The sequence below is a fragment of the Bombus huntii genome, chromosome 15 (assembly GCF_024542735.1).
Source record: "Bombus huntii isolate Logan2020A chromosome 15, iyBomHunt1.1, whole genome shotgun sequence".
NCBI classification, from domain to species: domain Eukaryota; kingdom Metazoa; phylum Arthropoda; class Insecta; order Hymenoptera; family Apidae; genus Bombus; species Bombus huntii.
Window position 1 is genome coordinate 10,298,456 of NC_066252.1, and position 24,256 is coordinate 10,322,711.

General features: G+C 40.4%; 3 protein-coding genes across 11 annotated transcripts in view; 2 read left to right on the forward strand and 1 right to left on the reverse strand.

Annotated features, from left to right (window-relative positions):
* LOC126873999 (cytoplasmic polyadenylation element-binding protein 2-like) overlaps positions 1 to 12,525 on the forward strand; it is a 64,440-nt gene extending 51,915 nt beyond the window's left edge. For both annotated transcript variants that reach the window (XM_050635513.1, XM_050635514.1), the window contains exon 9: positions 1 to 12,525. In XM_050635513.1, the coding sequence (XP_050491470.1) occupies positions 1 to 117 (117 nt within the window). In that variant the 3' untranslated portion in view covers positions 118 to 12,525.
* On the reverse strand, positions 8,971 to 24,248 carry LOC126874001 (apoptosis-inducing factor 3-like). Of its 8 annotated transcripts, none has more exons than XM_050635518.1 (9): positions 23,683 to 24,248; positions 23,226 to 23,365; positions 23,049 to 23,161; positions 21,695 to 21,987; positions 21,289 to 21,625; positions 20,859 to 21,206; positions 20,563 to 20,768; positions 20,272 to 20,488; positions 19,672 to 20,189 (listed from the first exon to the last, which is right to left on the reverse strand). In XM_050635518.1, the coding sequence occupies exons 3-9, from the start codon at positions 23,119 to 23,121 to the stop codon at positions 19,930 to 19,932; spliced, it is 1,734 nt and encodes a 577-aa protein (XP_050491475.1). In that variant the 5' UTR covers positions 23,122 to 23,161; positions 23,226 to 23,365; positions 23,683 to 24,248; the 3' UTR covers positions 19,672 to 19,929. The 8 variants fall into 8 exon arrangements, 4 of the variants coding, with proteins under 4 accessions (XP_050491477.1, XP_050491475.1, XP_050491476.1 ...); XM_050635519.1 differs by having other exon boundaries at positions 23,679 to 24,248; XR_007692605.1 differs by lacking the exons at positions 19,672 to 20,189; positions 20,272 to 20,488; positions 23,049 to 23,161; positions 23,226 to 23,365; positions 23,683 to 24,248 and adding exons at positions 8,971 to 9,702; positions 9,955 to 12,946; positions 22,258 to 22,987.
* LOC126874009 (ribosomal protein 63, mitochondrial) lies at positions 18,966 to 19,799 on the forward strand. The gene is made up of 2 exons (XM_050635530.1): positions 18,966 to 19,132; positions 19,419 to 19,799. The coding sequence occupies exons 1-2, from the start codon at positions 19,074 to 19,076 to the stop codon at positions 19,681 to 19,683; spliced, it is 324 nt and encodes a 107-aa protein (XP_050491487.1). The 5' UTR covers positions 18,966 to 19,073; the 3' UTR covers positions 19,684 to 19,799.
* Positions 24,249 to 24,256: the final 8 nt, after the last annotated feature.

Sequence of the window (24,256 nt, forward strand, 5' to 3'; positions counted from 1 at the left end):
TACTATTGCGAGCACTGCTGGGCGACGATTCACTCGCGACCAGGTCGCGAGTTCCACAAGCCGTTGGTGAAGGAGGGTGCGGATCGACCTCGGGCCGTGCCGTACCGCTGGTGTTAACCCCAGCTGCGTTGTCCCTAATTATCTCGCAACCCTAGCTAATTAACTACCACTTCTACGTACCAACTTCTCCTCCCCCGCCCCCCCCCCTACGAGAACCTTCTACCGCCCGCCGCCACCCACCCTTCCATTCATTCAACCTCCCACGGCCCGTCCGACACTTCGTCTCACCCTTGCTCACATACCTACCTGCATCGAAACACAGCCCGAAAACCGTTATTATCGCTACTACCCACTGATCGTCGGTACTATGGCTATTCTACTACTATCGCTATTATCGCTATTGCTATTACCGCTCTATCGCAATCACCACCATTACTATTCCACTATGAGTTACCTTTGCTCTGCTATCCACCGCTACATGGACGTGTTTACCGGTTACACGGCGAACAAATCAGTCGCCATCACCACCGTCACGGCCATTACTACCACCACACATCCACTACCACCACCACCACCACCACCACCACCACTACCACCACCACTACCACCACCACCGCCGTCACCGCCGCCGCCGCCGCTGCCGCCGCCGCCGCCGCCATCATCGTCTTCTGCCAGCCGATGCGTCTCGACGTTACCTTTTCGCACCGACGACCACTTCGATCTTTCGTCTCCGAGTTTGTATGTGTGACACTCAGCGCACCAACGATTCACCACGAGGAAAAACGGTTTAGCAGCGGAGTAGGAAGACTCGTCGACGATTCGTCGGTGCGTCGGTAATACACGGAGTGCTGCGCGCTAGTTCCGCTTTATGACAAACGAACGAGTCGAGGCCAAGAAGGAACAACGGACCGTCGCCCTAAACGCCTTTCGTCCGACCGAGAGATGGAACATGCGTTAGTTACCGATATCGATATCGACGTATATATATATATACATACACACACATATATATATATATATATATATAAGTTACGAATGCGCGTAGGCGGCCATAATTAAAAGCTCTCTCGTACGGAGCACGCGTTGGACGCGTCCGACGAGAGGTTTCAATCGTTGTTCGCGCTCGCGGATCGTCTCTTCCCATTACCGACTGTCAAACGGGAAGATTCGTTCCAGGTGTTCCTCTTCCTCTCCTTGCCTGTTCGCTCGTTCCTTTTCTCGTAGCGCGTCGGCCGAAGACGGACGACGGATCTCCTCGTCGATCGATCGCGCGTCGGGCAGAGGCGCAGAAGCTACCACGAGGAACATCGTTCTCCGTTGTCCACCGATTGTCTATCCGTTTTTTGCGAGCCGGAATCCGGAAACTTTCGGAGGAAACCGGAATCTTTCGCGCGACGAACGTGCGCTTTCCTCCTTGTTCACTTTCTCCTTCTGCTCCTCCACCTCCTCCTCCTTCTTCTTCTTCTTCATCTTCTTCGTCTTCTACTTGCTCCACCTCCTCCTTTTGCGATCTCGCTTGTTCTTTCTCGTCGAACAGGCCAAGGCAATCAGGAAAGGAAATCGGAGAACGAGAGGAACGGAGCGCCGTACCGGGGCAATTGGTCCCTTTCTTTCGTCGAGCGTTCTGTGCCACCTCGAGAAATCGATCGAGGCAGAATCGAGCGTCGATCGAGGTAGCCAAACGGCAGTTTGCCCTCTCCTCGATGGAAGGATGCGACCGTCGCTTCGAACCTGACCCGAGAGGTGTACGAAAATATATAAGGAACGTACGAGTGTGAACGTGAATCGAAACGGTAAGAGGTGATAGCGAGTACCTGATTCGACGTGAAACCGCGAGGATTAAGATTGATGGAACGCGAGCACGAGAGAGCAAAAGATCGCGAGGGACGAAAGCGAGTAAAGGAAATGATTGGAAAGAATCGGAAGAGCGTGTATGCCTGTGTGAATGAACGACGAAGAGGAGATGCGGATGGAGAGATGAGACGGCAGAGCGACGGAAAGAGTTAAAAAATGGTCGATACTCGCGAGCTGGTAGATGAACGCGGAAGAGTGATATAAATATAAAGATGCAAACGTTTCAAAATGAGCCATTCGCGTTGGACGTTGAATAGGTAATGAAAAACCAACCACGCTTCGAATCGCTGTGTGTCAGATAATTATCTGTATCACACGGTCTTTAGCTTTTAAGAACTTATTAAATGTTACATAGGTGCGTTATATATATATATATATATGTATATATACGTTATATATCTGTATGTATATATAACATACATATATATACACATGCGTTTCCCGCGTGAAAAACGTGACGTTGCGCTCGTAGACAAAATATTTGAGTAAAATAAACGATTTTTTACTAATTAACTTATTTGAATGCAAGAAGTAAGTAGCAAAAAGTATCATGGGATAGAAAATAGTGGAATAACCGAAAGAAAGTGAGACGGAGGTGAGAAAATATGCCGAGAGTCAATGGAAGCAAGAACGAAAGTGTAAGAAAAAGAATAGAATGCGTGCGCGTTTGCCTGAGTGTGTGTGCGTGCGTGCGTGCGTGCGTGCGTGCGTGCGTGCGTGCGTGCGTGCGTGCGTGCGTGCGTGAAGGAGAGATTGCGAAAGAGACGAAACAAGAAGGAGGAGGAAGGATAAACAGGGGGCTTAGGAGATCGAAGTAGAGAAATGGAATTCGAAACGGACGTTGAAAAGACGATAGTCCAATTTACTTAACGCACGATCGCGCGTTGAGTTTGCTTAACCGTACCAGATCCTCAGCCAATACACGAAACCTTAACCGAGCGACCCTTCCAAAAATGTCTCAAACGACGGGAGGAAAGAAAACGATGGTACGAGGCTTGACCGTAACGATCGTACCGGGACAGTCGGTTACTCGTTTTCAAGAAAATAAAAGAGAGTACAAAAGGAACGGTCGCGTCGGCACTCGAAAGTCAAGGAAGGAAAAAGCACCGAGAGACCGAGAGAGCGAAGAAACGGGAGATTTCTCGCGATCGAAACCAGTCACGGGACTAATCTCGGCCGTGAATCCGGAAACGATCCTCGAACCTGGTGTTGGAACGTAAACGATTCTACGTACCTGGGCCTCCGCGTTTCTTCTTTTCGAACAACGAGCGGCGAACGTCTCTCCATTGGATCGGTGTATTTGGAGTAAGTCGATCTCGCGAATATACAGTAACGCTCCTTTGCAGGGCGGACACATACACACACACACACACACACACACACACACACACATGCACACACACACACATCCATAACACGTACGCGTTACAATTTTCTCGACGGGGAAGAGACGCAGCGATCGAGCTCCTAGCAAATTACTCTTCATACGTCCGATATATAGGAGATCCGAAGGAAACGCGTGCAAAGATTAACGTTGTTTTCGCGCGAATGAACGCTAAGTCGATAGGATAAAATACGAAGAAAACTGCACGGGTTTCTGCTGTGTAGATGACCGATCCTTCTTGTACCGATACGATCCGCGTTGAACGGCTGTCGCGATGCACGTTTTCTCGATCCTAACGAATTTCTTCGCTCGATGTATATAATCAAACGCAATGATGCAATCGACGTAGTTCAAATGAAATCTCATCTCGACGGAGACGCGTTATTATAAGTTTTATTCTTCGAAGGAGGAACAGAGGACTTTTCTCGGTGGTAATCGCCGGCGTGTCGCTTCCGACCGTGTCCAAGTTGCCACGCGTTAACTTTCGTCCGACATCCTGGCCCGCAGCTATCATCTTTCATTTTCTTCTCGATAAACGGATACGAAGCAGTCGGTAGTTGGAAAAATGTTCGCAGAGGAAACGAGAGTGGAAAGAGAGTCGACGCGAATTTCGGACAAGGATGCAACGGTGGAAACGACACGGATGGTTATCAGTATGCAACGTTATGTGTTCCGCTTAATAGATGGTCGTTTTATACGTAGCAGCACCGTCAGTTGAAACCATAAGCTCGTAGATTAACCTCGCACGACGAGTATCTTTAACGACACGTTTTCGCGTGTTACGCATTCGTAAAGAAAAAATATACACGACACACAGACACGTAGGCACATACATACGCGTACACGCATACCTACGATATCACAAATTTAGTCATCCGAGAACGAATCGATAAAAATTAATCGTGGATTAACCGATGCGTACTTTCGCGTACGTTTAGGAGGAATGAATAAACAAAAGTAATTTCCACATCTATATATACATATATATATTTACATATATATTTATTTTTTTGGTACTCTTTTTGTATATACGTGTCGCCATAGATTAGGTGACGTCTAGGATCCACACGAGGTACGAGATATCCGCGTGAGAGAACAAAGCGAAAAACAGAGGGGACGAGAAGAAGAGTGTACGAGAGAAAAGCGAGAAACAGAACGAAAAATCGATTGTCTGTACACACGTGTGTATGAATGCGTGATAGAAAGAAGAAAAGTGCATGAAAGAGAGATAGATAGAGAAAGAGAGAGAGAGAGAGAGAGAGAGAGAAAGAGAGTGGGAAAGGCTGAAGAAACGAGCCACGTTAACGACGATCATCTCCGTCCCTTCGTTCACACGAATTATTCACGATGCTCGCATACACGCAACTCAACTCAACGTCGAATCTTGTAAACCGATCGGCTATTACATTAACGTAGGAAAATATTCGTGGCGAGCATTCGTGTTTTACACGTTTATCGATCTCGTTTGGAAAAACGTTGGCGGACACAGAAGGTATTTCGACCGTGTCCTAGATCGGTCGACCGGCGAGAATAGTTGCGATGGAAGCGAATGGACGCGTTTATTTCGAGTAACGATTAACATCGTTCGTGCCACGCGGAGAACCTTGTCGAGGTCTGAAAAAACCGAGCGAGATTTTTGTGAACGAAGGGGCGCGGCGAGTGAACGGCGAGTAGGAAGGAAGGAGAGAAAATGGGGGGGAGGGGGGAGGGGAAAGGGTGAAACAAAAGGACAAAGGAAGGGAAGAGCATTAGTTAGCGTAATTTTGTCGACGCTCGGCACCGTTCTCGCGTGGACGAGGAGCGATGAAACGCGGCGACTCACGCGATTAAGAAGCAAGCGCTGCGATTCACGCGTCTCGGCAGCGTCGCTATCTCACGGATAAATTTATTAAAAACGCATATACCAAACGCAGCGTATAAGCGTGCATATATGACGCGGTGCGTCCAGATGGTTTTCCAATTGCTTCGATGATAAGAGAAACACGTTCGACTCGACGATTCGCTTGCCCCTCCGATTCCGACGCGTCTCCTCCGTTTGTTCCTTGACTTTCGGTCGCGGCGCGGTTCGAGAAAACACGCGTGCAATTCGTTTATTTTCGTCGATCGGTAACGATCGTAACGCTGCCTTTCGTTTATCACCGCGTACACCGTGCGTATCGTTTCCACGAAAGATCGCTCGGGGATGAAAGTTGGAAACGCGACATCGGCCGCGTGCGTCTCTGTACGCGTCGAGATTCGATCGGAAATCGATCGGAGAGATGGAAGAGAGGGCTGGCGAAGAATTTTCGAGGTCGAGAGACGATACCGTTAACGACGGCTTCGAAGGAATGGGAAAACCTTTGATCGCGTTGGCGCGGCTACGAAGCTACCGCGGCTCATATATATACTAGGTGAAAATTTGCATCCCGTAAACGAGCACGAAACGATACGCGTTCGAAAACGATTTCGCGCGCGACCCCGAGCTCGTACACACCGACACACGAAAACGAGACCAACTCTTAGACACACGATCTCGTTCGTGCACGGACACGTTCTCCCCACTAATCGATCGATATAATCGTAGTGAAACTTATCTAGGTACCAATTCACCTAAATCAATTGATAATTAAAACAAAGTATATATATATATATATTCATATACATATGATATATATATTAATATATATTATATAGAAAGTAGTATTGTTCCGATACTCGACAGCGAGCCGAGTATTTGGGCGAGAATCGAGATCGAGATTTTTCTAGACAAATTTTTCTAATCGTTGACGAATGCGCGGCGTTCCGTCGTTGAATCGAGCGGGACGTCTCCTTCTATCGATACACTCGCGTTATCATGCCCCGTAAAACAGAAATCTCGGCTCGTTTGCGCGTTTTCACGCCACGAACGACCGAAACGAACCCGGTATCCGTGCCAGAACTATCGCGCGATCTCGACTAAACGAATTTCTTCTTCGAGCGTTTTTTGCGTTCACCTGTGTTCTGACACGGATCGTACCGATTTCGCCGCTCGCGCGCACGCGCGCGGGCACACACACACACACAAACACACACACAAACACAAACACAGACAAAGGCATACATACACGCGAGAACGTACGTGCGCGTGTTTCGTACGCGAAACTCCAGTCGCTTTTCCTCGGATGAAAACGTTCCGGCAGAGTGTCGACGTCGGCGTAGGTTCGCGCGAAATACCAATTACTCGAGACAATGACCTTATCAGACATTTTAACGTTCGCTTATCGATCGTTCGCAAATCAATGTGCAATTTCGAAATTTCCGTGCCTAGGTAGGTGGGCAATATCGATGAAAGATTCGTTTTGTTTCGCGCTCGATCAACGAACCGCGAACGGTTGCTCTGTGCACACTCGATGCTTAGATCAATTAGAAAATTTTAGTTGACCGTTATCGGGGATATTGCCGATATACGAATTGAGCAGCGTTTAGGTAAAATTATTTCGCGAATGTTGTCGAGATTCCACGCGTAGCGGATAAGTGACATATCGCTTTCGAGCACGATCGACGGGACGGCATATTACGCGCGACTCGACGAATTTTTACATTTCTCTGCTAGTCGGCAAGTCGCGAAGAAAGAAAAGTCGACGAACCGCGAATCACGAAAATCAGATGGACTCGCTGCTTGACGTTTGATGTCGTACGAACATCGCGCGCGACTGCTGCGTTGAAAATAGGGGCTGAGGCCGCGAGGAAGTATGGATAAAGGGAATAACCGCGACTCTGTAGTCGCCTATAGCGAAACTTTATACGTACGAACGTGCACGCGTACACACGATGGAAACGCAAGTCTGCCGGCAATGGCACGCTAAGAATTTAAAGCAAAGAAGAGAAAAATAATAACGATGACGATTGATAATAATAATAATAATAATAATAAATAATAAATAATAATAATAATAATAATAATAATAACGATAATGATAAGCTACATTTCGCAGCAAAGTTATTGTTTGAGAAAATCGCCCTTAAGAAAAAAAAAGTAACAACTACAACAACTACAAGAGTAACAAACAATATGTTAGGTATGATTCTTCACCTCCTTTGTAATATGTGTGATAAAGCATAATATATAATATAATGACAATTATATATATATATACATACACATATATATGTATATACGCGTGTTTACATGTATATACATATTTGTGTGTATATATGTATATGTATATATGTGTGTGTGTGTACATGTAGGTACAGGATATAAAATACTAATATATAATTGATAATAACGATCGAAATATTTAATATATTCTGATGGACTTGAAAAAAGAAAAGATAATGGATGTAAACTTGAAATATAGATGTTGATTGCGCGACACGACAGTAGCGGGATGCAAGAGAAACGGATAGGAAAATCGTGGAGCGTGGAAACGCGTGGAAAAGCGGAGAAGCGGAAGTTTCGAATAACGAAAGATATCGCGATGCCGACCGAACGATGCTTGCATAAGCACAGGCGCGACGTAACGCGTACACTGTCGTTCGTGTAATGCGCACGAGTGACTCAAAAACGGTATGGGTTACGAAACAGCATGGGAAAAACGAAAAAAAGAAGGAGGGATGAACATTTTGGGGGAACGAGTAACAATGGTAGTCACTTACGATAGATTTGTATTTTTCAGTGTTGAAAAGTTTTTTATACCGCTGTTATATTCTTGTCTAAATATCTTAGTTCAGAGAAAATGCGAGAGACGATGGTCGCGTCTTAGCTTGCATGAAATTATATAGGTGCGTCCGAATACACCGAATACGTGCGTGTGTATGCGAGAGAGAACGAGAGAGTGAGAGAGAGAGAGAGAGAGAGAGAGAGAGAAAGGAGGGTTTAGCGAAGGAAAGGAATGAAAGAAACACGGAACGAGTGAAAATGGCTTCGATAGATGTAACGGAGAGAGGAGACGAGAGAGTGTGCGTGAGAAAGAAAAAGAGAGAAAGAGAAGCGAAAGTCGAACGAGCAATCGAAAAAGCACGAACATCGTGTACAACGTAAGCTCCAAAAGAGGAGGACACGATGTACTCGCCACGAATCGACCATCGAGATTTTATTTTCAACGCGATTTATCATGGTGCGTACAAAGTTGCACTCGATAAACGTCGAATAGAACCGGTGCAACGACGTTTCGTTGTCATCGTCGCGAACAAGCGCGGAACGATCTCTCTAGCTTGATTCGATCGTCTCAAAACGATTATTCGCGAGAGAAAAACCGACGATAAGAGAGAGAGAGAGAGAGAGAGAGAGAGAGAGAGATTGGGAAGGTAGAAGCGTCGTGGGTCTCGGTGATCCTTGGCGAGTGGTCGTTTGTCCAAGAAAGAAAAGGCGTTCACGCTTTCGAGACTCGCTCTGCGTAAACCCCGAGAACACGAGCGAACCGACGACGATTAATGGCGGAAAAGCGAGATTGTAGCGAGCGCGTGATACCAGGCACGAAACACGAAGCGCCAAACGCGATCGACCAAGTCGATCCTACCTCTAGTTAGCTCCTGATATGCTCGAGCAATCCTATTTCTATCTACCATTTTCCACGTACAATTTTATCGATCGATTTATATTTTTTTAAGCGTTACGATTTTTATCGCTCTCGTATTGTATAGATCGCGTTCGAACGACTAGCGTTCGTTTAGAGGCAATTTGCAAATCTTATTTTTCTCGTTTGATCTGTGTTCTTGCTGGACTTCCCGACCACCTTCCTGTTCATCGCGTTGTTCTTTCTACACGCGTCTTTTCTTTTCTTCTTTTTCTTTTTTTTTTCTTTTTTTTTTTTTTTTAACTCGAGCCATACCTCGCAGATAAAACGCGGACGATCGAAGGCGACGGACTGCGGAAAGTTCGCGCGCCCACGAAACGATTCCTTTCCTTCTTCGAATTTGCGAATGACCGATCAAGTACGTGGACGAAGGCGAACCTCCGTTAAACCGTTGCGCGGTCTTCTTTCGCTCCGCGCGAAAACGCATCATCTTTCGTACCTTCGTATTTTGTTCGTTTTCTCTTTTCCTTCTTTTCGAAGTCCTAGCGAAAGGCAAGCGATCGTTCAGTCGCCTTTCCTTTCATCGTTCTCCAAATTTCTCTATTTTTGTTACATACGATATACGTTCGCTACGAAACGCATTACTACTAGTTGATAATGTTTTTAACGCAATCAATATAGTCGCTGTTATTTTTGCAATTGTCATTATCGTCATTACTATTATTCGATTACTAATTATCATTACCTTTATTACTATTACTATCATTAGCACTATTACCATTATTATTATTACGATTATTATTATTACTGCTGCTAATGCCGCTACTACTACTACTATAATTATTATGATTACGAAGACGGTAATGATTATTATTATTATTACTACCATTACTATTACCATTACTGCTATTTCTATTGCTACGTCTATTACTACTACTACTATTACTACTACTACTACTGCTACTACTACTACTACTACTACTATTACTACTACTGCTGCTGCTGCTACTATTACTACTACTACTACTACTACTACTACTACTACTACTACTACTACACTACTACAACTACTACTACTACTACTACTACTACTACTACTACTACCACCACCACTTCTACTGCTACTGCTACTACTACTACTACTACTACTGCTACTACTACTACTACTACTACTACTACTACTACTACTACTACTACTACTACTACTACTACTACTACTACTACTATTACTACTACTACTGATACTACTTCTACCACTACCACTATTACTGCTACTATTACTACTACTACTACTACTACTACTACTACTACTACTAGTAGTAGTAGTAGTAATACTATTACTCTTACTATTACTATTACTACTACTACTTCTACTACCACTACTACTATTAGAGTGTCTACTGTAGATGTACGCATATATCTGCATGTACCAAAGAACAGTTGAACATATTTGTACATCTGATGTATACATGGACATGTGCACGTTAGGAAACGTACAGATCGGCACGCGTACAGAGAACAAAAGCCGGTAAGAGAGTACTTTCGATGCGAAAACCAGAGCGCAACGATAAATGAGAAACTCGAGTCTCGTTAAAGCTGGAATATCCTGTAAGCGTCAGATATAAATGCGATCCGTAGATCGTTTGGAAGTAACGTTCTTGGAATAATTGCTTGTAATATACGCAAGCATCGCGCATCGATCGAGATCTCTGTCCAAGCAAAAGTGGCCGAAACCGTTGGTCCGACGCCGATAAGGAATTACGTCTTTGCGCGTTGCCTTCGATACGTCAAATCGTATCGCGATCTCGGGTCAGCAACGCGATCGTCGATCGTCGAAGAATGTCCGCAACGCGTCGACTTGGACCGCTCGAAAGATCCTCCGAACGGACGATCATCGCTGCGATCCGTTCTTCGATCCTCGAGTTACGTTCTATGATCGATCTCGCACAGGTACGTTGTCAGCGTAGCTTCCCTTGGAAGGATGGGCAGCGTGTCTGACCCGAGGTCGAAGGATCGCATCGCGTCGACGGGCACCAGAGTGTTTGGCGTTGAAAAAGAGACGGCGTGATACAGCCTTCTTCGATAAGAAAGCCGAACATCGTATTCGTTGCCACTCTACAGTCACTCGCCTACAGAACGATTTCTGCTACCCTGTTCCTTGGCAGCCGGATCGTAGCGCGCCATCGATAGATTGTACGGGGCAAAATACGATCGCGTTCGCGGTACGCGTGAACCACGCAGCTACAAACAGTCTGGATGCGTTCAATGGAAATGCGGTACAGCGATAAGTTCAATGTATGTACGTGTATATGTTTAACGGAGACACTTAGAGCGTAAAACGTGATAAGGCTATAAGACAGTATAAGTTTGGAGCTGGGAGCCGTGCAATGTTGTTATCGGACGAATGAAAGCGGACGGGTATAACAGTAGTAAGAATGCGGAAAGAGAGAACGAGAGGGAGTGCGAGAGAAACGAGGAGAAAACAATGGACAAAATGGGAATTTGCCAGGAGCGAAAGTTATCGCGGAACCAGAGGAAAGAAGATATTTTTTTATTTTTTTAACGAGATCTTGGAGACGAGAAAGAGATAGAAAGTTTACACGCAAGAAAGAAATAGCAAAATGGAGGGACAAAGTGGCAGGCAGAAGAAAATCGAGTAACAGAGGGCTTGCGTGTGTGCGTGAGTGTGCTTTCGTGTTCTTTGTTCTGTGTGCGTGTTTATGTTCGTACGTGTGTTCGAATGGTCGAAAATGTATGGCGGAGCGTGCGAGCGAAAGAGAGAATGAGAGACGGAGCGCGGAAAATGGAAAATACAGAGCTAAGTGCATCCCAGAGGCGGGCACAGTGCATGCGTTTTTTACGTAGAAATAGAAAGTCTGACTGCTTTTAATTTGTGGAAATTTTTACGGGAAATAGTTAACGTCTCTTAGATATTAAAGAAAAGTTGTTCGAGTAAAAACAAGCTGAAAAAAAGTGAAAACGTTGAGAAAACCACAGAAAAAAAAAAAAAAGAAAGAAAGGACGAATGAAATTTACAATAGCGACGATGATGAAAAAGAAGATTGAATTTTTTAAATGTCGTTTCGCCTTTGTACGTATCTTTTTATGTACATTTACACGTCGACGTTTGTTTTTTATCGTAAAAATTTCACCATTTGTATTCGTAAGTTATCATATAGGAGACTCCTGTTACTAATACTACTGTTTACTTAAGATAGACCCTTATTTCCTAGCGTATAAAACGATGAAAACGCAAATTTCTATATAATTTTGTAATATAATCGATGCCGAGGATACGAATGAAATTAGAGGAAACTTACAAGTGCAACTTAAGTCTTAACTTGAAGTTACCAAACTGCGAGGTTTTCATACTCTCGAAAGATATAATTTTTTATTAAAGCAATTTTTTGCGGAGCTCGTTTTAATCGATCATCTTTATTTTTTTATATATACCAGTGGTAGTATTTTCTGCCCACCTCTGGGTAAAAACGGCGTACGAACGAATAACAAAAAAAAAAAAAAAAAAAATGTCACTCAACGTCTGTCGTGATGCAAGACGCGATTTTACCCCTTCTTACACTGCATTTCTATTTTTAATAATGTATGCTCTTTCATATTTCGCTGCATCGGAATACGACACGATAGCGTCGCAATAAATAAATCTTTGTCGCGTTTTGTAAATAAATCGTCGAGGGTCGCGTCTTGTATATCGACGGAGGTTTTCTTAGGAAAAATATCGAAGAAAAAGAGGAACAAAAAAAAAAAACGAAAAAGTAACCAAAAAAAAAAAAAAAAAAACGAAGAGAAAAATGATAAAAAAAAAAAGAGGAGGAGAAAAGGCGAAAGCAAGAATATTACTAGTCAATCCTCGATCCACGAAAGTTGCACGGAAATTACGAAACGAACGAGAAAACGTTTTTTATTTTCGATTCGTAAAAGGAAAAGACTTTCTTTGTATCTCGATCCCTGAATTTTTGATAAAAACCAATAGGTATTATTAACGCGATTTAAATATGTGTCCTACTGATTTAGAGACTATTTACACGATTCGAGAAATCCTTTTTGTACGTTATTTCTACGTTCACCTGTAATTTAACATTGTCCACGTTATTGTAGCGAATAGCGTATTGTATCGTTGTATGGTGATCTTTATTTTTAAACACATTTTTATTATCGTTGGTAACGTTAAGGGTACTTTAGCTCGTCTGTAACCGAGGAAAGTTTTCAAGTACTTTATTATTGTATTTGGATATAGCAACGTTGACTTGGTTTCCCTTATTTCATATTTTTCTGTTTTGTTAATGAATTTCTATTCGTACTACGGTTAAATGCAAATTATGCATACTTCAACGATATCGTTTCGTGTCTGTTTTTTTTCACATTTCACACACTTTTGCATTACGCTTGCCATACACATACGGTTAAATATACACACACACACACACAAACACACACGAATACAGACACTCTCACACAAAATACGCACATACACACGTAGCACATCCTTCTCCCTTGCTTCCTACAAACTCGTCGAACGATTCGAAGCCCGATACAACCGAAGGACCTCGATCGAGTGTACGACAGAAGGTACTCCCGTGGTTACATTCGGTGAAAGTTACGTTTATATATATATATATGTATGTGTATATATATATATATATACTCTGTCGTGTAATTTTTTTACACATATCTATATAAAGTAGTAAAGTTAGTGGCTCGGAACTGGCACGAATCAAATCCACGTTCGACTTTTACGCTACTTTTATTCTAACGAAACAATCTTTCAACGATAATAAACCGAGAGAGATCCGTAAAACACGATCGCAGGTACATCGAACACCGTGTGGTCCTTCGAGAAAAGACAAACGAGGTGGACTTGATTCACCATGCAAGTCGTACGTATACACAGGTTTCTTGTATGTTTCCATGAAAACGAAAGGAGCGAGCGGGATAGAGAGGAGGAGAGCGGAAACAATGAGAGAAAAAAAGGCATAGGAAAATAATAGTTTTATCGTTTGGTTTGTCATAGTATTAAAGTTAACGTTAATGGACGATCGATTCGATCGTGGCTCGAAAAGATCGATGTGTCCGACTGAACGAACGACGATCCAAGTGAACAGCGCCTGAGAGGAAATCGCGCTGTACGTTTTAGGATATTGTACACATTACGCTTAACGTAACTTTAAGTAAGTAACTACGCTTAAGTGAAACAAACCACTTATTACTAATTTGATGGTTGCGCTGGTTCGTCTCTCTATTTTCGCCTGTAGATTTATATAAAATAGTTACACACACTCTCTTCGTCGATAGGCAAAGCTCACGGATGAACGAAATGTATCTTCTTTGTCTTTCTATACGATACTTTCTTCCATCGAGAATCTCTTCGATAAAGACCATTCGCTCTATGCAATCACGGTCAACGATTTTTTACGCGAAAAAGTGGACGCAACGAACAATCGTCTTTTTTTATTTTTTTTTTGGAAAAATTGCCGGTCGCAGAACGTTGCACCTTCGTCGCTGGACTTGATTCGGTTCAGTTCCCCGAGACTCTGATAGATTTCGGAACGCTAGCGTTCAGGTAGAACTTCGCTTCGGAGATAATTATTTCGAGAAATCCGAGTGAAACCACACGAACGAAGCAACGATCGAAAGTTGTCGTTAGCGAGCTCGTCGCTCGACGAATTTTACCATTCGATGGAAATCCTCGGTGCAAACCGACCGCCGTGCAAACCGTTCTCGTTTCCCTTGATCGCATTCGTTCCGCGTATTCCACGTTTTCTCGGATTTTATTACGAACTAACCGATCGTTCGTTAAATATAGGTTCATCGACTTGCGTACGAGTCGACGTTTTTTTCGTAGAAATTTCGACGAAAGAGAAAGAGGCAGAACGCGTTCTCCGCGTTCGTATCCCGCCGACACCGTCTCCACAAGTTCGACTAGCATTTTTAAACGAAATTTAGTCTCTTTACCTTACTCGAATCGATTTATCGTGTAAGAACCATTCAACTACTTTTAAACGCCGCATTTGTGCGTTACGTTAGCATTTAAGTACGTCGAAGCAATACTACTATGTGTATGCGATATATTTCTTACGTCGAGACGTTTAGATCCGACTTTTTTCTCGTTATCGAAAGTGCACGAGATCGAAGTTATTCGAACGAAGAGCCAGCCAGGACTCTTGCCGCGAGACAAGGCAATTCGCGTCTTTTTCTTTTTCTTTCTCTTTGTGTTTTTTCGTTTTCTCGAACAAATCGAGGGTCGCGCGATTTTCTGCAAAATCATCGGAGACGGATATTCGGGCAGAGCGTCACTCGGCAAGATAGAGAACGAGAAGACGCGATATCCTAAAGCTTATCTCTCCTATTGCCGATCATGTGCAGATCTGTTTGTTTTTCCGCGGACACGTGATTACGCGTCGATCGATTCCGGTAAAAGTAAACTCTAGCGCAATTTCGCGTCGATCTACGCAAAGGATGTCTCGAATCGAAGCGAAGTTACAAAACTTTCTTTAACCCGATACAAGGTGGGGAGATTTCGCGAGGTGCTAAAAGACAAGATAGATCTCCGTTCTCTTTGTCGCAATTACGTTCGAATTCACGCTGTGATCAGTTCCGCGTACGATCGGATTCGAAAAATTTTCTTCGAATCGTTCGGCTCTCGTTCGAATGGCGGAAATTGGACGAGAGAGAGAGAGAGAGAGAGAGAGAGAGCGTGCGTGATATCGTGGGATCGCGATCCATCGATAGAAAGATCGCGAGAGATAATTGTAGCTTAGCCAATACAACGCACGTACACGATAGAATTTATTTTTTTGGTCACAGAGTACCGTTCTAGGTGCGTAAGTATATCGATATATGTTTAGTGCGAACGACGAATGAGGGATTCGTTGTCAGTGAGGCGAGCGAACGAAAGAAAGATGAGCGGCAAAGCCGAAAACGCGGCAAGAAAAAATCGGTTTCGAGACAGAGCGAGAGAGTGAAAGCCAGAGAGAAAGAGAGAGAGAGAGAGAGAGAGAGAGTGTGTGTGTGCGTGAAAGTGTGTAAGAAAGTTTTTTGAGCGAGCGTATAATCGCGAAGAATGGAAAAAGAAAGCTCGTGTGTCGGGGGTGCTCGGTCTGTACGTATATGCATGTATGCCTGTGTACGTGTACACGTGTGTACGTGTGAAGATGCGTGATGCGTGTATATGTGTTTGTGTGTGCGCTCGCATACGTTTAATCGCAATTGATCGCGCGACGAATCGTTGGACGCGAATAAACACGGGAACGAACGGCGAACACGCGCAACGATCGCGACGATCGCGGCCGGAAGAGGAGGAACGCGCGCGCGTCGTTGATCGGTAATAGCGACGGAGTGAGTTCGAGAGAATTGCGAATGTTTCGCGTCGATTCGAGTTAAGGCGAATTCCTTTACTCGTTAAACGATGGATGCATGGAACGACGGCCGATTCGATCGGCGAATCGGTAAAACGGCATTCTCGAATTCACCCGTGAATTTTCAATGTTACTGGCACTGGTTCGCCTTCGTTTCGCGCGATCCCCTTATTATCGTTAACTAAACTTTCTATATTTCGCGAACACGAATCAACCTTGTCGAGTACGCGGCTCTATGTTCTTTTAAAACTTTGTAGGCCAAGTTTTTAGCGATTTTTAAAGAAAGAAAAAGACGAAAAAAAAAGCGAAAAAAATATATATAAGAGAAAAGTGTTATCGCGCGAGACAACTCTTGAACCGAGATACGAGGGACCGCGTGGAACGAGAGGCAATCCTTCCTTTTCTCTTCCGATCGTATATACATGTATATTACGACCGAATCGAACGGTCGTCTAGAATCTAGAGAGTTTAGAGAGGATTTCGGCTGGCTCTCCGTAAGCTTCCTCCGTATTGTTTGGTTCAGAAGGATCGGGACTGTTTGTACTACGTCCACATCGCAAGGTACGGTGTGGTCACTACATATTGTGGCATTAGTAAAATTAAGATCACGTTTAGAGAATGAAGTGGATACACGTGTCGTGCCACGTAGCGAATATTCGATCTGTTGTACTCGTATTTTCATCGTTTGCTTCTTTTCCATCCGCGCCTCTCCTATTCCCTGCTATTCTCTATTCGTAGCGAAATCTTCCTCCTCTATACGATCCTGTCCCAACGAAAATTTCCATAGAATCGCGTAACATCCCATAGAACCGGTGAAATTAGTTCGATCGATCAAAGTTACAAATTTCCCTTCTCCTCTATTCCGATGTCGAAAATCACGATAGATTAATTTCGCGTTGATGCGGGCAAACGACGACGATAGGAGTACAGCAAAACTCACTTTGCGCTGATATACGTGTACATGTATGTAATGTGATCTTTTCGGGGAAGAAAACTTAATTAATACGTAAGAATGAAAAGTTGGAAAGATGAAAATTCGGGAAGTTATGCGAGGATCAAGCGTGTATGTACGCGTGCAACAACGTAACTAGTTTGCGAATAATGGATAATTAGCACGCGCCTAAATCATTCCACGAGGCGTTCCCCTCCTATGACTACGGAGGACGAGCGATCGACACTCGTTGGAACCGGCGGCGATTAACAAATGAAAGAAAGAAAGAAACGAAAAAAAATGGAAAAAAGTGGAAAGAAAGCGTTAAAAAAGCGACGACAAAAAAAATGGGAAACACACATACACATACACACGAATAAAAAAAAAAAAAGAAGAAAATGTAATATTAGTAGGGAACCGTAATTTTTCATGCTCGTTTCTCGATCACACTACTCTAATTACCCAGATGTAATTTGTACTGTGTAACTATTACTATTTTTATGAATTTTTGTACATTTTTCTAATTATTTTGTATGATAATCCTTAGCGGAAAGAGTGGCGAGTCTGGCACCCAGCATCCCCTAATAGAAATAAAAGTGTTCAAAACGGTGGAGACAGCGTAATCGATATGTTGGAGAGTGACGAAGAAGGGAAAGGGAGATTTCTAATACGACACGATTACGTTGCGCAATTGTACGTGTGCACGTGTGCGAAGACGTTCTTTCTTTTCTTTTTTTACGGGGTTGATTAAGGGTGTCGGAATAGAAAGGATTTCAAATTCGATTTATATAGGAAACAAGCGAAACCAACAGAGGGATTTAATGCGCGTAGATCGTTTCAAAGGAAAGCCACAGTTATTGAATAGCGTAGTCCACCATTTGTCCGTGTAGTTTATCTGCTCGCCTATCTATCTGTCTGCCTGTCTGTCCTTCTGTCTATATCTATGTCCGTCTATCTGTCTATTGTCTATTTATATCTATTTTTCCGTTTAATTTCACGCACCTTGCCATTAACGAATATCGAAAGTCAGGATATAGATATAAATTAGTCGCGAAGAACATTTATTATCGAGATATTTGAATACTGTACAATGCCGAGAGAGCGAGTGCAATTTACGAATGTAAACGTATAATTTAGGGAGAAATAGACAAGCGAGAGGAAATAAAGGGGAAGAGAGAGAAAGAAAGACAGGCAGACGACACTTACGAGAAAATAATGGTGATGAAAACCGAAAGCCTCGCGTATAAACGCGGAAACCGAATGTGTGAACCTCCTTCGTAATTTGACAACGTGTTTGTTATTAATTATAAGAATATCACCTTTTCTTTTTGTCTTAAATTTGAAATGCTATCAAATAGATCAATTCTTTCATGGAACCACGATTTCTTTAATTTCTCTCAACCCTTTCTTCCTAAACCGATCCTATCCATTAACGAAGATCGATACAAGCAGCTAAGTAAGCATTAATTTCTTACTTTATTTCTCAAACATTTTTATATTTACCTCAAAATATTATTATTTTATTTACTGTTATCATCATCATCATCGTCGTCGTTATTATTATTTTCATTTCTATTATCATTATCAGTATTATTGTTGTTGTTGTTGTTGTTATTATTATTATTATTATTATTATTATTATTATTATTATTATTATTATTATTATTATTATTATTATTATTATTATTATTATTATTGCGTTTGACTTTCACCTATTACAAGTTTTAATTGACAAGCGGGTTAGGAATATAAATAAAAAAGTAATAATATACTTGCCTTGGAATATTTACGATACGTCGGTAAGCGTAGAATATTCTGAAGTGATTCACGAAAGATTTATTGATTAAAGAATGATACATACGCTTTTTGTCGTTCTAAATTCGTATTTGAATACATATAATTCAAATCTTCGATGATTCAAAACTTCGACCGCGAATTGCGTAACATATCGAGATAGGTGTCGCTGAAGCCACTTACCACGAAAGTACATCATTAACGCAAAGTAAATAAAAATTAAGTGTTAAATATCGAAACAAAAGGGAATTGTATTCGATATGCGTATTACGAGTATACTTTTGTACAAGGTTCACAATATCCCATATAGATTTCGTGGGTATGTACAAATCACTCGTTTTGATAAAATTCTAAGGTTACCTTTTACTTATTCGATCACTATACATATTTTTTTTATTATGTCGTGACAATTCACTAATAAGTACAGCATAAAACACATAATGTAGTGTCTAATACGGTGCTGTTACCGCAAAGAAAATATCATTTAAACAAATTAATTTCTAACCTACCGTAGCACTAGGACCTAAGATTATATTTGTTGCAACTGCATTATCGTAAACACTATTATTAGCAAGAATTTCATTTAAATATTATATTTTGTACAGGAAACACGGTATACGTAAAAAACCAACATTGAGAGATATTTTTCAATTCAAACGGGATCTTGAAAGGGAAGAAGCGAATATGTTGATATTAAGGCATCCTTATCTTACTACGGAGCAATCAAATGGTCATATGAGTCATCTTAAGCAAGAGAAGATTGTAAATCTGATGACAAAATTCAGAGAAGATGTAAATGCGAAATTTAACAGAAAAGTCACTATCATGGATCGGTTAGGTCATTTGAAAGTATCCGAATCTTGGGATTAGTATTTATTTTCTAATTAGGTACAATTTGTTTGCTATTTTGTTAAAAGTAAAGAATTGTGTTAAATAAAAATATATGATGTATCTACAATATAATTGTACAAAAGCTAAACATAGTATTACGTTAGGCTCGGTTTTATTTAGAAGTTCTAAAAAAATAGATTATAGAAATACAAAATGCATTATAGAATTCAATATCAAGGTCCTGGTATGAGAATTTCATTTAAATAATTTTTATATGCTTTCGATTCATGGATCTACGATAGTTTCAGTTTTGAATCTAGTCTCTAAATCCTTCGGTTTATTTCTTATCCAAACAAATGGATCTTGATCAACCTCCGCTTCTGTTAGTATGTTTCCTTCGTGCAGGAAATTTGCAAAATCTGCTGCTACAGGATCTGCTCCGATGCTACTTACGGCGATAACTTTACCATCTTTAATGTAATATGCAAAAAATTCCAAGTTCTCTAGGGAACCATAAATTCTTACTTTCTCTGGTTTTCCGTATCCTGTGGAATTTTCAATAATTATCATGACGATATAACGTTTCATCTCTCTTTTACATGTATTATATGTAAAAGCATAACGTACCGACGTATCTATAACTCTTCCCGAATAGCGTTGTCCAGAAAAATGGTATGGCACTTACAGCGGTAGTTTTACCACATATATTTAATGCTGCTATTTTACCATGATAATGGGCCAACGAATAGTGGCCTATTGCAGCTGAAATGTCATCGGAACCAAATAGCGGTGCATACGCTATATCACCACCTGCATATATGTTTTCAACGCTTGTTTTCAAGTACTGAAATTATACATAGAATTTTATGTTTCCTAAATTCGATACTTCGATTCATTCACTGTTGAATAACAATCTACCTTATCCACTACGATACTGCCATCTTGTAACATTTTAATAGGAGTATCCTTTATCCAATCTGTATATAATTTAGATCCAATTCCAATGATCACTATATCAGCAGGAAGGGCTTCACCATTGGTAAGTACAACTGTACCTACAGCATTCTTATCATCATCTTTTGCAACAAACTGTGTGATATTACGTTCAAATATAAATTTAACACCTTGAAAAAACAATATTGATTAGTTTTTACCTAACTTGATACAAATCAGATACAGTATAGCACCTGGATATTATTGATATACTTTAGTACCTTGTTCTTCAAACTGGCGTTTGATTCTGTTACCAATTTCTGTACCAAAAACTGTTTGTAATGGAACTGTAGACCTTCCTATGATGGTGACAGATGCACATTTATTTATACAATAAGCAGCAGCTTCCATACCAATGAAACCTAATCCGAGTATTACAATATGTTTGTCTGATGATAATTTGGAGGATATAGCATGAGAGTCTGTGTAGTTTCTTAATACATAAATGTTAGATAAATTAATAGGTATATCAGGTTTTCTGGCCATACTTCCGGTACAAATAAATAGATAATTGTACGTTAATCTTTCGTTATTACTTAAATGAACAACATTGTCATTTGTATTTAATCCTGTAATGAATTTTATTATAAAATTTGATCATATTTTATGCCAAAAAAAGGATAGTTTGTATTGACTTTTTCATTTTTTTACCTGTAGCTTCTACACCCAGTTTGGTTTCAATTTTATGCTCTTTGTAAAACGAAAGTGGTCTCAAAACTGCTTTTTCAATGTCTATATCAAATGTTTTGGATACCTTTACCCTATCATATGGCACTGTGTTCTCCTTACAGACCATAATAATATTTCCTGTAAAGGCTTCCTGTCGCAAGCTTTCTGCACAAATTGCAGCTGCTGGACCACCTCCAACTATTACGACGGTAGTATTATTATTGGGATCTTGTTCACACATCTTCTTGACCCTTCTATTGAATTCTAAATCCTTACGCCTTGCTTTCACACGTACAAGACCACTATCATCCACGTTTACCTGTTTAATTAAAATTTAAATTTTATTTTATCAAGATTAAAAGTTAAACATATATGTTCACTAAATTACTTGGTAACATGGTAAAGAATCCAATCCTGGGTAATCTTCTATATCTCCTGTTTTGATGTTAAAACATGCACCATGCCATGGACACCTTATTCTTCCATCTCCTAGCGCTCCTGTATGAAGTAATGCTCCGTAATGCGTACATTTTGTACCAATAGCATGTAATTCCCCCTTTTGTTTAATCAACAAGACTTTTGCCCCACTTTCTCCAAGTGGCAATAGTTTCATTTCATTTTCTTTGATATCCGTTTTATTACACACCACATCTTCAACATAGTCATACTTCTCTGGTTTACCTAAGCAAATATGAATTATTCAAGTAAAAAATCTACTTATATCAATTTGTAACTGGAATAGATTTAATATTTTTCTTTTTTTATTTAATTTGGTAAAATATTTTGAAATATTGTAAATGTCAATATAACTGCATATTGATAAATTAATTTCATTAGATTTTTCATTAGATACGTTGGCGTGCAAATGGCAAGTCCTTAACTCACAACTGCAACAACATTTTGCTTTATTATGCGACCGCCTAATATCTTCGATTTCATTGTTACACTCACTACAAATGTGAATTTTCCTTTTCTGTAATTCTGACATTCTTCCGTTATTTATTTTCCCACTAACGTGAAATATTGAGTTAAACGATAGTTTCGTACATTGTTTCGCAATGAATAAGCGCATACTGTCAAGTCGTTCTGCTATTATTCACCGCAACTATTCGTCAATGTTACTTAAACATTTATAGATTAGTCATTAAATGAATTGTAACTTTAAAATGGACTTTTTGTCATAAAGAGAAGTATAGTGAAACTATTCGAAGGTTTCTTCAAGTACACGCACACATAAAACCATTGATGTTGCAAAACATGATATTGTAACACATGCAATGCATTCTGTCTTATTTTAATGTATTGCAACAAATTATCGTGTCTAGCTTTTTAAACATGTTAATACATACGGAAATATGATTAGATATGTTAGATGTATTATCTGATATCCGTAATCATTTATTATCGAACGTAAAAACCCATCATTAATTAGATTTATCGTATACGAGAGAAAAGTCGATATTCTGATAGCAACTACGTATATTTATTTAAATTATTTACATATATAAATCACGATTGTTAGAATTTCATATATAAATTGTTTAAATTAAATGTAGATAATAACAAAAAATTCTTTGTTAAAATATTCCAAGTTAAAATTTTCCTTGTTGCTATAAGGAAACTTTGTCTCTTGGTGTGCATCGAATAAATAAAAACACCAATATAAAATCCCACATATCATTGAATAATGTCATGTATAATTATGAATCTATAACTTAAGAAAAAAGATATGTAGTTTTCACCTGTCTTGGCGGATGTGCTTGACGTAGCATTAGAGCTCCGTGGAAGAAGTCCTTTACAATTATTTCCACCCATTTGTGCGTTCAAGTAATGCCACTCACGGACGGAATCTTAACTGCGTTATCGTGATATCTATAAATCATCTGACTACTTCGATTCCTACAATTACTCATACTTACATCGCTAAAGACAGTTTCAACTACGGCGATCGACCTTGCGCTCTACTACTGGTAAACTATTTTAGATAAACTTTCACTTATTCGTGGAACAATAGATTAGAAGTTATCAAGACACTACTTCGACGAAGTTATTTTAAAACCTGTTAAAAATTGTAGTACATTAAGACATTAGCGATAGTTCGTTCGCATAATATATTAAGTACTTAATTTAAAGAGAACTTTAGATTAAATATTATTGCTTTGATTATATTTTTAAAAAAATATTAAAAAAATATTAAAAACCAACTTTTATATTATCCGAAATATAAATATTTTATCATTAATATTATATAACAGTTTTTATTTATACAATATAGTTTAGTTTAGTATTTGTTTAATATATTTTCTGAATTCGTAAAATAAATTTAAATATTATAATATATAAGCTGTTAGTTTTAAGAGAAGAATACGAACATACTATCATTTTAACTTCATTCGACACATTATGACTAACGGCAACTTGTTGCAATGATTCAGAGAGCGTTCATTTTCGCTTTTAAAGGAAAGTTGAAATCGATTTTCGTATAAAGCGATGTTGCGCATATGCGATATGGCACGAACAAATGATATAATATAGATTAGCTTGCAACAGATGTGAAGGAGTCGGCAGCTAAAGGCGCTTTTCCGCGGAACGCCGATCGAATTTAAACGTTGATTATCAGAAACGTCACGCATGCGCAGAATAAGAACTTTCTTGTCTTCCATGTTGATTTTTCACAACTAGACACGACTTCATTTTTAGACGATATTCCCTAGGCGTTTGTATATGAATATCGAGAGCAGTTTATACGATCGTGGTTACAACTCAATTTTCGGGCGGTTTTTCCTAGGTTCCGAAATATTATATACGTGTCGAGATCATGACAGATCACAAGACTGGATTATGAGTACCGCTCATAATCTAGATGATGTGTTCGTACATGGTATTCACTATGATATGATTTTTATATTCTTTAAAATTTAGATGAACCTATCTCTTTTTAATGTATAAA